This window comes from Phalacrocorax aristotelis, chromosome 9 (assembly GCF_949628215.1).
Source record: "Phalacrocorax aristotelis chromosome 9, bGulAri2.1, whole genome shotgun sequence".
NCBI classification, from domain to species: domain Eukaryota; kingdom Metazoa; phylum Chordata; class Aves; order Suliformes; family Phalacrocoracidae; genus Phalacrocorax; species Phalacrocorax aristotelis.
In genome coordinates, this window is record NC_134284.1 from 32,958,001 (window position 1) to 32,971,790 (window position 13,790).

A 13,790-nucleotide genomic window follows, 5' to 3' on the forward strand; every position below is an offset into this window, starting at 1 on the left:
AAAAGTTTTAATATTGGATGCAGAATGCCACCCAGATGAATTGGGTTCATTCCAGCTTGGTTGAAATCCAGTAGAAAATGCTCTGTTTCTCTAGAATTACATAGGTAAAACATTGGGGTGAGTCTAGCAAAGCGAACAAGCCACTAATATCAATGCTATTTCCAGTAGCACAACAAACGGGAAAAAAAAAAAGAGAACAATTTCTTGATGAGGAATATCTTAGTTCTCAATCAGTTCTTTTGTGTTCATAGCATCACAGAACGGTTTGGGTTGGGAGGGACCTTCAGAGGCCATCTAGCCCAAGCCCCTGCCGTGAGCAGGGACATCTTCAACTAGATCAGGTTGCTCAGAGCCCCGTCCTGCCTGACCCTGAATGTTTCCAGGGATGGGGCACCAACCACCTCTCTGGGCAACCTGGGCCACTGTCTCACCAGCCTCATCATAAAACATTTCTTCCTTATATCTAGTCTGAATCTACCCTTTTTTACTTTAAAACCATTACCCCTTGTCCTATATCAAATGGATGTTGTTTATTTAGAGAGCCCAGAGCTTAACAGGTATGAGCAGGTTAAATCACACCCTCTCATGAAAAAAAACACACCCTAATTTGATAGATTATTATAACTAGAAGCACAGAGGGATTCATTGATTTGCTTGATGTGATAGAGCACACACATAGCAAAGTCAAAACTTTGACTCTTCTCCCCCATATCATTCCTCTATTCCCTCCCACCCAAACCTCTCCTCCCCAACCATCTCCTCCTCGGAAAAACCATTATTTCTGGTCTCTTCTCACCTGTCCCTGCCCACCGTGAAGGCTTTGCACCTGCTGCAGCAGGGCTCTGAATGAGTCATCACCCACGAGGGGGTATAAAGTCCTGTGTGCGCAGCTGAGAGCTTGTGGTGCTCATGATGCCAGGCTGAGGTGGGAGGAAGATAAATTGGTCTCTTCTTTTGGTTTTTGGAGGCAAGGTATGGGCTTCTGAGCTGCTATTTGACATAAAGTAAGGTGTTGTGTATTCCAGGACCTGCTGGTGTAAATATTTTCTGTTTGATTAGCTGTGGGGCTTCTGATGGAAAAAGCAAGTGGGAGAAGGAAACTAGGAGTAAAATTGTTTACTTTTCTTTCTCCCTAGCCAAATAGGTGCTTAAAGCAAAGTGCTAAAAATAAAAGCTGAAATAAGCTCTCCAATACATGTGTGTGGAGTACTACTTAAGAAGTCCTCCTTTGTAGAGAGAGTTAGCAGAAGGTGACCTCTACAGCTGAAAACACTGGAGGAGAATCTGTAACAGCTGGAGAACTACTATAGTGCTGTAGGCCTTGCTTTGTGCATCCTCTTGTATGGAAAGAGGGGGAGCCTGCTGGGTTAGGCTCTGACCCTGGCTCCCGAGGAGGAGTTGGGTGCGTGGGCTGCGGCTCTGACTTGGGCGCTGATGCTTCCTTTGGGGGAGAAAATTTAGGGGGGGGGAAAACCCTGGGGGGACCCCTGGCAGGGGGGCGGGCGGCGTTGGGTGTGCCCCCCCGTCCGGGAAGCGGGCGGGCCGGCCCACCGGGGCGGTGTCGGGGGCCGGACCCCGCCGCCCCGCTCCGCCCCGGCCGTGGGGCGCGGGGGGCGAGCACGGCGCGCCGCCGAGGTGCCGGGCGGCGGCGGCGGGAGGCAGGTGAGGCCGGGGGGCTCCTCCGACCCCGGCTGGGGGGGGGGGGGGGGCATGCCCAGCACCCCACCCCCACCAGCTGAATTTGCCCCGTGCGCGTTTAATCCTTTTTATTGATTTTTTTTCCCCGTTGCTGATGCGCGGCTGCCCGCGGGGCAGCGCCTCCGCGGCGCGGCTCTTTGTTCCCGGAGAGCGGGGCTGGTCCCCGCGGCTCCGGGGGATGGGGGATGCCGTCCCGGGGGGGGGTCGGGATGGCCTCTCGGTAAACCCCTTTTTGGGGGGGAGTGGTGGTGTGAGACCGACCACCGCTGTCCCTCTGTCCTGTTGCGGGCCTGGGCTGGAGAAATCCCCGGTGGTGGTTTGCACTTGAGCCGGCTGGCGTGGTGGGCGGCTGTAGGGGAAAGGATGCGCTTCTGGGTCTTGAAGCTCACCTGTAAATATGACTAAGGAGGGGAGGGGGATGGATCTGAGCCCCTCGAGCAGATGCGCTGGGTGTGATCAAGCCTCGAGCCATCCCTAATCCTATTCCCTTGCTGAGAAGTGGGTTCTGCCCAAGATAAAAGGGCCTGGCAAGGTGTATTTAATCTGACCTTAAACCTTCACCTGCAGAGACTCAGGATCTTCTAGGAGATCTACTGTGCTGTGTTGCTGGCTGTGTTAGGTGAGGCGCTGAAATTTCTGAGTGTTTCTTGCTGACTGGAATGTGAATGCTACCTGTCTGCTCCCAGCCAGGCTGGAGAGCAGCATTTCCATCCTTCTGGTGTTTGAAAACTGCTGCACCCTTTGGCCTCGTTCTCCCCCCCGCCTTTTTAATCCTTCAGGAATTTGGTAGACCTCTGACTTCTGTGGTGCCAGGGAAGAAGCTATGAACTATGCGGCTTTTACTTGCAAGTCTGAGTAGGGATTTCCGTAGGTGGTCTGTGCTGTTCTGAACAAAGCAAGCACTCGCTTAGCGGTTGGGGGAATAATGCCTAAAACATGTCGTGTCTCTCGCTTCTCAAAGAACTACTGCTGGAACACCAGTGCTGGTGGTGGAGGTGATGTATTATGTGTTAAGGTGTCTCACGAAGACTGGTAGGAAGCTGTCCTTATGGAATATTATGTCATTTGTTTGCTTGTAAGGATCTGTCCTCCAAGGTAGGTGTGTGGTTGTGTCTCCATAGTTTTGCTCATCTGGCTTGAGCTGTATTGGTGGCTGGTGTGGAGTCGTGTCACTGTTGGTATTTCACTGTGAGCTGTTGGAGACAGCTTAACTGGTTGAGGTCTGTTTCTCTGAAGTATGTGCTGTAAGAGCATCAACTCTACAATTCACTTGATTGAACTGGGCAAGAATGTAATATGAGATGAAGGCATTTTTCTCAGCTAGTGTGCAAAAGTAGGAGTTGGAGCTCTGCAGTGCATTATCTGCTGGCTTTTGTATTCAGCATGAGTAATAAGGCTTGGACAGCATACATTAGCACTCTGGTAACATAGCATTTGATTGCTGGCGGTTGCTTGACTTGTATGTTTTGGCTAAATCTCACATTAAAAGATTTGCAGTGTTTTTGTCAGCTTCCCTTATCAATCAGCTGGTGAATTGCAGAGCTGAGCACCTCCAGGACTGTTCAGCTGGTCGAAGCTGCCATAATTGAGTTTGTACTTGGAGGTGCAAAAAGCTGTGCTCTGCAAAGGCTAGACAGTGATTTGTCTGAAGCTGACCTGTTAATCTCCTGTGTTCTCTGCTATATGATGCATGCAGCCACTTCAGTTTCAGAGTACAAATGTCCTCCCTGTGTGGGAGAGGGATTGTTAGAACAGTGAGTTAAAAGCTCGATGCTTTTTTCTTGCTGTTTCAACAGTTCAGGAAAAACACAGCCAGAACTTGCCAAATGCAGAAAATAACAGCAAAGGGGTTTCTTGGGAATTTTGAGAGATTTACCCAGCCAGTTTACTTAAAAAGCCATCCTAGGGAGTAGCCGCATCCAACCGGGGCGGAGGAGGAGTTTCACCCTTTGCAGCATGTGTCTGCCAACCGGCAGTCTGTGTAAGGAGCAGCTACTGAATGAGAGAAATCTGGTCTGCTCTGTGCCTGTCCCCTTCACGCCTGCTCTGTTGGATCGCCCCTAACAGGATGGGATTCCCTTCATCAGACTTCCTGAGAGCTGCCTCTTCAAATGGGTCTCTCAAATTCATAAAGGGTGTTAATGGTTTAATAGCTATTGCTATTTGTAAGTGCTAATTGTATAGAGCAAGGAAGTGGCTTGGTTCAGAAAGATCTAACTGGGTCTACAGGGCTGCTCCAACTTGCTTTTATTGTTCCTCAGCTTGCAGACTTGCCCGCTGTAGTAGATGATGGTTATTCTGACAGGCAGCTTCTGGAGATGCCTGGTTTTGGCACTGTGTTTTAGCCTACTAGTTCTTCGTGTTTCTTTCCAGCCTACCAGGTGTTAAAAGAAAACTTTTTTCCTATGCTAAAGACAAAGCTCCCTGGCTGTCTGCAGTTGTGCTGCCTTTGCGGCTAGGGGAACTGCATCTCTCGGGATTTGTTGTTGTTAAGTGCAGGGGAAGGAGCTGGTGTTGTCTCTTGCCCTCTGTGTGTGCTTCCTATTTGAAGCAAGGATTAGTTTTCCACCGAGAGCCTGGCTGGTGCTTGGCAGCTGTCCTCCAGGGCTTCAGCTTGGAGAATGCCAGGTGAAAGCTGGGGACAAGGAGTTTCTGTAGCATGAAATACCGAGTTACTCCACAGGTTCAAGCAAGCAACAAAAAAGCTTAATCTTACTACAGAGGAGGTGCTTGGGCAGAACAGCATGCTCCAGCTTACTTTTATTGCTTGGCTGAGGCTGTAGAGCAGACTGATCATAAAAATAGCCAGATGGGAGGTTAAATGTATAGCCCACTGCAGCTTGAATAACAAACTGCTCTGCAGCCAGCAACCTGCTAAAACCCAGATCGCTTTTGCAGTAAGTGGAAGTGCTACATCAAGGTGTCAAACTCTGCTTAAGAAGATAGCCAGGTCACTGATGTTCATACACTGTCTAATCCAGCCTCTTCCTAAAGCTAAGTAGACCTTAAGCTCTGACTAATCTTCTTTGAAGCGTGAACTTGTGCCATTATCCTGCAGCAAGCTTCATGCCTCTATCTCCAGCTTTCATTGAACATAAAGGTCTAGGTTAGCTTAGATCTAGTTGTTGTGCATTTCCTGAGCAAAAAAAAAAAACCTCTTCAATGTTATTTTAACCCTTTAAAAATGTAGGACTATGGCTAACACTGTTTTTCAGACTGGGGGAATGGTATGAGGCCACCCAAAGTACCCCAGGAGCTCTTGTATCTGGCTAGTACTGATTGCTCACATTATCTACTAGCCAGAAGGAGGAAAGGCTCTTAACACTCATCTCTTTTTACGTTTTAATTAATGGATCTCTGAAAGCCAGCCTTTTAGGGAACAGCTTTCCCTCTTACTCACTGACACTCCTGATCCTAGTAAAGATGGAGTAATCTTGTTGAGGAGAGATTAATGTTTCAAGAGGTGGTTAGCAGAATGATTGAATGTCTTAGGCTATTTGGGAATGTAGAGCTAGAAACCTACAAATGTGTGTATATGTGTGTATATGCATAATGTATATGACTGCAAGAGAAATGCTATGGCTGTCTTTCAAGTGCAGCTGGAGTTCTGTTTAGGTTTAACTACTTGTGTAGCCTAAAAAGACTTCTGACTCCTAGTGAAACTGTATTTAGATCCCAACTGTTCTTCATTTAGAAAAAACCTTGATGTTTCAATATGTCTGATCTTAACTAGCACTTGCTGAAGGGGTGTGAGGTAAACGTAGTTTATATTTCAGTGTGGCAAGGCAGATGCATATCACTGGGCACTATCAATTTAACTTGCATTATATACACTTTATGCACTTTTGTAATTAAAGCACTAAGGATTAGCCTGGAAGAATTGCTGAATACTCTGGTTTCAACTCTTCTTTTGGTAGGGAGGGTAGAGGAGAGAAACAGGTGGCCACCCATCCTCCAGAGAAAGGAGATGCTAAAAATAAAGTGGAAGGTATCTATGCTGTTGCTGGTGAACAGCTTCTTGGTGGCTTCTGTTTGTCCCTGAGCACCTGGTGCACGTGTGTGGCCTGTGACAGAATTATTCCAGCAGCTCAAACTGCTGAGGGCCAGAGCGCTGCAGGGAGAGTGGAAAAAGCGACTCGGTGTGCCCTGAAGGCTCAACCAGATAATGGAGCCTGCAGTAGGTGACTCTGACCTGTGTCACTCTAAACTGGTAATGCTGAGGTTGTCTTTGGTGCTACAGACAGCCCTGCACATCTTAAGGGTCTTCAGCTAGAGAAGTCTTCCTGTCCTGTGTGGAATAAGAGGTATTTCCATTGTAAAGTGCGCATAGCTCTGTGTGACAAGACAGATATATTTAAGATTTCTGATGTCTTGGTTGTGTTTAGCCCACTGGACACACCCAATAATGCTTTCCAAAAGGAGACAAAGGTACATGAGCAGGAGGACACAGAGGACCTTTGAGTTGGATGGGCTAGCACAAATGTGGTGTTACTGAGATCCTTCTCCCCGTGACAGCAGGTACCTCTTGCACAGCAACATGTGAGTGTTCACCCCTCCATGTCTTCTCATTCACCCTTGTATAATAAAGCAGTGCGAGGTGGCTTGCTGCTGCACTGTGTGTGACCAAAGGCAAGAATAGTTATCTAAAGCTGTTTGGGTGGGTAAACAAAGAGTCTATCAAGTTGGGGGACTCATCCTGGTGCTCATGAGCAAGACTGCAGAAGGTGATATTTGCTGCTCGTCAGACGACTGAGGGGTGGTTCTAACAACTGCAGCTTTTTTCCTTAGTAATATTTATTAGTCCTGTGCCTCAAAGGCAAGAGCAGCTCACTTGTGAAACTGAGAACATACCAGCCAAACCAAGTGAAGCTGTTGATGGTTGGAGACTTCTTGCAGTAGGGCTTGACTGTGCCCCTGACAAGCTGCCTCCTGGAACTGGGAGGAGGATGACCTTACCAGATCTGCAGTGTGCATGAGACTTGTGTGACCAGCTGCCCTGCATGTGATAAGCAGGGCCTTGGATGGGGTGGTCTTCTGTTGAGTGATGGTGTGGCAAGCCCAGGACTGAGAGGCACTGGCCTGGAGGGAGGTGGCTGAGAGCAGGCTGCTGTGAGGTCCTCCATCTGTCTGGCAGCCTGAGGTGTGTTGCTGGAGGCAACAGAGCCTGCTGAGAGCAGGCTGTTGGCTGGCTGGATCACTGCTGGGCTACTGGTTCAGCTCTCCTGGAAACTCTTGAAGCACACAATGATTGTATACATGAAACTGGAAGTGCCTCCATGGTGCAGTGCAGCATAAACACCGCTAATGCAGCAGTGCTGCTGGCTGGGCTGTGGCCTTTCTCTGTGGGGCTAAGGAGCTCATACAGGCTGTGACCCTAATGCAGCCTTAAAGCCTCCTGTTTAGGCTCTGGTCTTGTGTTGCACCCTATAGACCCACCTTGTCCTCTGCAAGTTCCTTGTTTTCCTTCTGTGTCAATGCACAGAACAGGGCTTGCCATAATGGGCCTGAGATTTCAGTCTTGCCCTGTCAGGCATCAGTCCTGGACTTGGTAAAGGACAAACAGGTTGAGCCTCATCATATGCTTGTAAGTCTGATGCCTGCTGGGTAGACCATAGCACTCTACTGCTGGGGTAAGAGCTTGGCAAGGTCTGTCTTTGGCTTCAGATCAAGATTTGGCTTTGTCTGGCATGAGACTTCAGATTGAGTAGGCTAGGAACAGTAAAAGATAGAGAGATCATTGCTTGGGATGTGTAAGAGAATTCTGCTCAGAACTGGCCATAGACTAGCATGCTCAGAACTTGTCACCAGTTATTTAATGCCCTGGGTCAGTAGGTGGTTATGGGTCTGTGTAATCTCTTTTCCTTTTTCCCTTTCCAGGTCTTGCACTCCAGACTTGTCAGCCTTCCAGGCTTCTGGGCACATCTCTTCTCAGCTATGAGTAGATCAATAGGATTTAACATCTGCATAGTCACCTGCAGCATCCTGCTCTTGTCCTCTGGTCCACCATGCCTTGCATCTCAGTCACTGGAGAACAGGGACATGACAAAGGTCCAACATGGCCCCTGGGCAGGGAATGGGGTGGATGATGAAAGGACAAGCATGCTGAACTTGAAAAATAACCTTGGTCCTTCTGAGCAGACTGTCTCTGAAGAGCCATGTGGAGTGTCAGCAAAACCATCTGGGATGCCCTTAAATGATGCTTTCACTGCAGAAGGGGAAATTCTGCCTGTAAGCCCAAGCCATGTCATCCTGGGCAGCCAGGGCCCAGGTGCTCACAGCTCTGCTGGGGCAGTGGCTGCCCTAGATGAGGAGGAGCTTGGTCCCACAAAGTCAGAGCTGGATGAAGATGATGTATTCAAGGCCATGCTGACCACAGCTGTGACCATGCTGAGCCCTACTGTCCAGGAGGAGTCTGTCGGTGGCTCCATTGGTGAGACCACCACAGAGGGTGATGTTGAAGTGGAGCACAGCACTGCCAGCCTCACCGCAAACCCCCTTTCTGGGACAGCTGAGGAGGTGGTAGAGAGCAACTTGCACCCCTCGGCTGCACCCCAGGCCACTCTGTACTTCAGCTCTCCCAGCTGGGAAACAGCAAGTGACCGTCCTGTCACCCCAACTCCACAGGCTCGTGGCCTGATCTCTGAGGTGGAAACTCCAAAAGCCCGCACAGGGAGCCCTCTGAAGTCCCAGGCTGTGCAAGTATCTGTGGCTGCAAAACATCCCCTCATGGTGACTGAGGCCTCCCTCTTCCTGGAAGCAGGGACGGGTGTCAGGCAAGGAGAGCTGCCTGCCACAGCTGGCACTGTCACCATCCACCATATGGACACTGTGCCGCCTGACTGGGATGACACAAAACTAGGGGACATAAGTCGAGGGGGAAGCATGTCACATGAGGAGGTAACAGAGGATCTGGGGGCAACAGAACCATCCCAGACCACACAGGGAGGTGTGGGGGAGGAAGAAGATGCAACAAGAGTGCTGCCATCCCCAGCATCCCCTCCGCCAACTCCAGAGCTTGCCAAGGAGACCAACTGCACAGTGCCAGTGCAAGGGGAGGAGATGCCAGCAGCTCCCACAGGCAGTGGTGATGCTCTCCACACTGCAAATGTGACAGGTGTAAGCACAGCTGATCTCAACTCACTGGAAAACATAGATGCAGTCACAGCAGAGGAGGGGAAAAGCATCCTGCCATCACAGCCAGAGGCTGCTGTGGTGACAGATACACAGTCTGATATCTCTCCTACTCTGGAAAGCTCATCGAAAGGTAAAATGTGTGTGTGTTAGAAACTGGCCTCTAAGTGTAGGTTTAGGAGGGATGCTTTTGGGAATCTGCTTCCTTTCAGGGAGATAAAGTGGAGAAAGGTGTGATCTTCATACCTGCAATAGAGGTAAGACACCTCTTCCCCCCCGCCCCCCCCCCCCCCCCCCCCCCCCGGAAAGGCTATGGACCTTTATGGAGAGGTGACAGCCTAAACTGGTAATTCACATTCATAATGTAATGCCTAGCCTTGGCTGTTCCTGTACATGATGTCCATCGTACAGGTAGGCACAGTCTGCTGAGTGGTACCCAGTCTGACTGTTATATGAAGCAACTGTATTGAGCTGCTGCTTCTGTTCCTCAAGCTGAGAGAAGGTGGCTACAGTATCAAATGGAAAGGCTGTGGCAGCTGAGCCTGGGGTTGAAGGGTGTACTTGGGTATGGAGGTCTCTGTAGAGAAATGGAGTCTCATCAGCAGAGACCTGGTTCTAGTTAAAAAAATTGCTTTGTTAATGTTCATGTGTGGTGTACTACCAAAGCAGAGCTTCAGTTTTGGTGCTCACAAAGCGGTTGAGGGGGACAGCTGTAGTCTGGTTATAGGCACCTTGCCTTGACCAGAGATGTTTTGAATAACCCTCTGGTATGCCTCTCCTGTGACTGGGGAAGGGAGTCCAGCTTCTGACCTACTGGTTAAACACTTTATTTCAAGGAGGATAATGCTCCCCCAAGTATCCCTTTGACATAGCAAATGCAAGGACCCAAAGGTGGTCCTTGCAGGGCTTCAGAGTGAGCTAGTGCAAAACAGAGTGGGGAATAATTCCCGGAGGTTTAATTAGAATCTGGGATCACCTGGCTCTCAACTGCTAGCTATGGACATGTGTAGTCAGTGCAGAAGATGCAGAGTTGATGGCTGTAAATGCTTCTGAAATCCAGGAACAGGTGAGCTGTCCCCATAGCTTGTGAGTAGCTGACATCTTCCATGGTGTTACAAAGATGCTTGGATCAAAAGATCTGTCCAGAGCTCTGTGGTGTCCTTTGTAATAAAAGCTCCTGGTGTTGTCTCCCCACCCTAGAGTGAAGTTGAGGCCAGGCTCTCACTGTCCAGTGTCTGTGCCAGCTGTGTTACCAGCAGGCAGAAATCTTCCTAGAGAGCCTGCCACAGGCTCACAGTGTCACCCTGTACTGTACTTGCCTGCGGAGATTGTACCTTCAGCCCACTGACAGTTTCCACTCAGTATTTAATAGAACTGCTAGAAATGTGGGGGGAAAAAAATGTTCTGGTCGGGTGTTGGGCAATGACATGTTCCCAGGCTGATGAAGAGCACGAGCTGGGGTTTAGGATTTTGTTTTAGCTGCTGGTCATTATTAATCTTTCCCTCTTAGGCTGCAGGGGCCAAGAGGATGACTTCCCCTCACTGTATCCAAAAGATCTAGCTTTTGCTGTGAAAGAAGGAAAGCTAATTGCATGCTGGTGCTGAAACCTGACTGATTAATTTCTAGATTAGTTTATAAGCACTTAACTTGTCAGCAGGTTCCCTCTCTGCTGTTTCCCAGATGTTGGGGAAACAATGCTATCGATAAGACTTGTGCAATAAAAATAAAGCCTTCTACAAAGCTGATGTCTTGTAGCCGTGAGAGCCGGTCACTAAAAGCACTGTGCTGGCAGCATCACTTGCTTTGAATGGTATTTTGCACCACGGGCCTGAAGTGCTGTGCTCCCATGGCGTTGCTCCCCCATGGTTCCACTTGTCCCCAAGGGGCAATTATAAAAATGAGGGCTGATTCTGTTGCTTTCATTCCTATTATGCATATTCTTATATCTCTTTTTGCACTGCCCTGATGATACTTGGCTGGACCTGCTGTTTGCACTGCAGCTCTGGAAATGCTAATGTTATGTTAGTTATACTAATTATTATATACTATTTGAGTTATATTACTTCAAATGCCTGCTCTGTTGCTGTCAGCTGTTCTATGGGTTCGTACTGATAAGTGTTCTTGCTGTAGGTGTTACTCAGGAGGTGAAAACAGTTGCCCAGGAGGCTGATGCTGCTCTATCAGTTGTGACACTGGTGCCTGCTGCTACCCAGGGAACAGGAGCTGCAAGCCTTCTGCAGGAGAACAGTGGGGAGGACACCCAGGTGCCAACTGCTCCTAGTGCCACCCAGATGCTGGTGGCAACTGGTGCTTCCTCTATGGTGAACACTCCAGATGTAGAAGGTAGGGTTCTGCTTCAAGGACTGCAGGTTCATTTCCATACAGGATGAGACAGTACATCTGAAACCAATATCAATGCTTGGACACTGAAGTCTTAACACAGCATCCATATTCTAAGTGACTTTTTATTCTAGCCTTCTGCAGGGGACCTCTAGCCCTGGATTTTCACTGCTTTCTGCCCATGCTACCAGGTAAACATATGCTGGCATATTTCAATGTGGTATGTTTTTTGCCCCAGCTAACAGTGGACTAGTTATTTTAAAACCCAAACCACTGCAAACCAAACAAGCACCCCACATCATCCTTGCTAGCAAGTTGACTTTTAGCTTTAGACATTTAAGTTGGCTCCTATTTATAGAGGGGGAGCTTTTGCTGCTGGAGCCAAGGGCAGTCACAGTTTGCTGATATTGCAAAGGACCAAAAGTTTCACTGGGGTAGCATGGGAGCAATGTAAGCTGGGGACGGATTGTGTGGTCTGCGTGACCCTCTTGCAAGAGTCTGGCAATCTCTTGTGTGGAAGCCTGCATTGATATTCACTTCCATTGAGGAATGGCAAGTTCTTGCTTCTTGGGTTGATGCAGCTCATACAGAAATGCTTTAAGCAGTCGTGTTCATCCAGTTACTGCCTACTTGTTTGATGTCACCTTGGCAGGAACATGTAGGAGCCTGTTGCCTTGACAGGAGTGTAGCAAGGGTTCCCTTAGCACGGAGATGACTTTGAGGTGAAGTGTATTTCTGTAGTAGTAGGTTCCACTGTAATGAAACTGCTGCTGGGCAGCTTTTCTGGCCTTACATGCAGGGCATCAAAAGAGAAAAACCTATTTGCATTGTATTGCTTAAATTAAGGTCCCTTTGTAAAGGAGAATGGGCTCTTCTGGCAGTTTCCACTAATTTGCTTCTGGGATCTAGTTATTCAACTAATTTTTCTTTGCAGTAAACAATTAGATCTCTCACTCTGTTCAGGTCTCAGTGTCTCAGTGCTCTGATCTTGTTATGGGGTGGTGACTAGCAGTCCTCAAAGCAATGGAAGCAAAACCTAGCTAAGTTCTCATTAAGGGGGTACCTATTGTGCTGGCTGTCCTGGAGGAGAAGCTTTCATTACAGCAGTCACACATCTTGAAAGAGGCAAGAGTTTAAACTTCTTCTGCTCAAAGTTTTCATTAAGGAGTTTGTTCTTAAATGGTGGGGTTTTTAAATATTGTTGTGCTAAACTGCTGCTGCTTCCTATCTTCTGTAGATCTCACAGATGCGGTCCTGGTCACCAGTGAGAAAGCTGTTGCAGCTCCTAGTGGATTGTCTGCTACCCAGTCTGAACAGACAGAAGAGACATACAGCAGAACTGTGGTCCTGGTAACTCCAGCATCAATGGCATCTTCTGTCAGGAGGACAGCTCTTCCATCTGTGAGGAAGATCAGTACAGCTGTGACCTATGGGCTGGACCGCTTGGAGTCAGAAGGTACCGGTGATCCCAAGGCTAAGAGGCGGGCAGTTCCATGTGGGGTGGCACACTTGCCTTGATGCTGAGCTTTCCAGTTTGTCTGTTTGGCACACAGCTATGTGCATGTGTTGTTGCTAATAAAGTTGTTGAACAACCTGTCCCCTTCCAGGAGGTACAGGAAGCAAGCAGTGAACAGTGTGGAGGATGCTTGAAATTCAAGTGGCTGTGGTGGGAAGGGTGGGGTTTTTCCCTTGGAGAGGGAGCAGCAGTGGTATTGCTGTTGCAGCAGAGCCTGGCTCTGAGCACCTGTAACCGCTGTTGTGTGCGTTGATTGCAGAGCCTCTGTACCAGGTAACACTCATGGGGAACATGTTTAGACAGCTGGAGTGTCCTTGCCACCCTACTGCTGAAATCCTCACCACATGCAATGCAGGGGGCTGTTCAGCCTGAGATGGCTACCTCTGTGTCCAGCTGACGGAAGCCTTGCCGGGACAAGTGATGCCCTATCTTCACTCCACATGTGACACTGCTGGGAGAGGCAAAGGATGTATCCCTCTTGAGATAGTCTTCCACCTCAATGCTACCTGCTAAGCTGTTTTCCCATCACTGGCTCCTCCAGCCACGCCTCACCCCCTGGGCTCCCTCTTCTTAAACTGCTTTTGCCCACTGCTGGTCTTGGAGTCTCTGCTCCCTGATTGTCTTCAGACAGTTGAAACCCAGTAGCACAAATTCTGCCTGGGCAAACACCCACCAAGAGAGGTTTAGGTGAAGTGGATCCTACTCTGGAGTTGGTCTGCAGCTCAGATCTGATATCTCTTCATCTGTGATTTTCCTGCAGAGAATTGTTTCATTTCTTGCTCTTTCTCCTACTTAAACTCTTCTCTGCTTGCTCATCCATCCAGTTTTGTACTCCAGTGTCTGGACTGACACCACCTGGCAGGGATTAATCTTTCTGCCTGTTCTGCTCCCCTTCCTTTATCTTGACCTTCTCTTGCCTTCGTAGTTTACTGCAAAGGTTGGCAGCTCTCCAGGGGTGGTATGCCAGATGGTATTTTTCTTCTGATTAGAGGTGGGGTGCCATAGACAACAGCTAATCAGCATCTTTTCTCTGCATGAAGCAATAACTCTCACTCCTGTTAAGTTTAGAGGGCAGCAGAAGCTGGGATCCCTCCCCACTGCATG

General features: G+C 48.8%; 1 protein-coding gene across 2 annotated transcripts in view; it reads left to right on the plus strand.

Annotated features, from left to right (window-relative positions):
* The first annotated feature begins 1,590 nt into the window (after window positions 1-1,590).
* Window positions 1,591-13,790, plus strand: part of ARMH4 (armadillo like helical domain containing 4) — a 70,397-nt gene continuing 58,197 nt past the window's right edge. The window contains exons 1-4 of one of the 2 annotated variants that reach the window (XM_075104240.1): window positions 1,591-1,662; window positions 7,576-8,962; window positions 10,961-11,173; window positions 12,408-12,632. In XM_075104240.1, the coding sequence (XP_074960341.1) occupies window positions 7,633-8,962; window positions 10,961-11,173; window positions 12,408-12,632 (1,768 nt within the window). In that variant the 5' untranslated portion in view covers window positions 1,591-1,662; window positions 7,576-7,632. The remainder of the gene's footprint in view (window positions 1,663-7,575; window positions 8,963-10,960; window positions 11,174-12,407; window positions 12,633-13,790) is intronic. The other variant, XM_075104241.1, reaches the window with a different exon arrangement.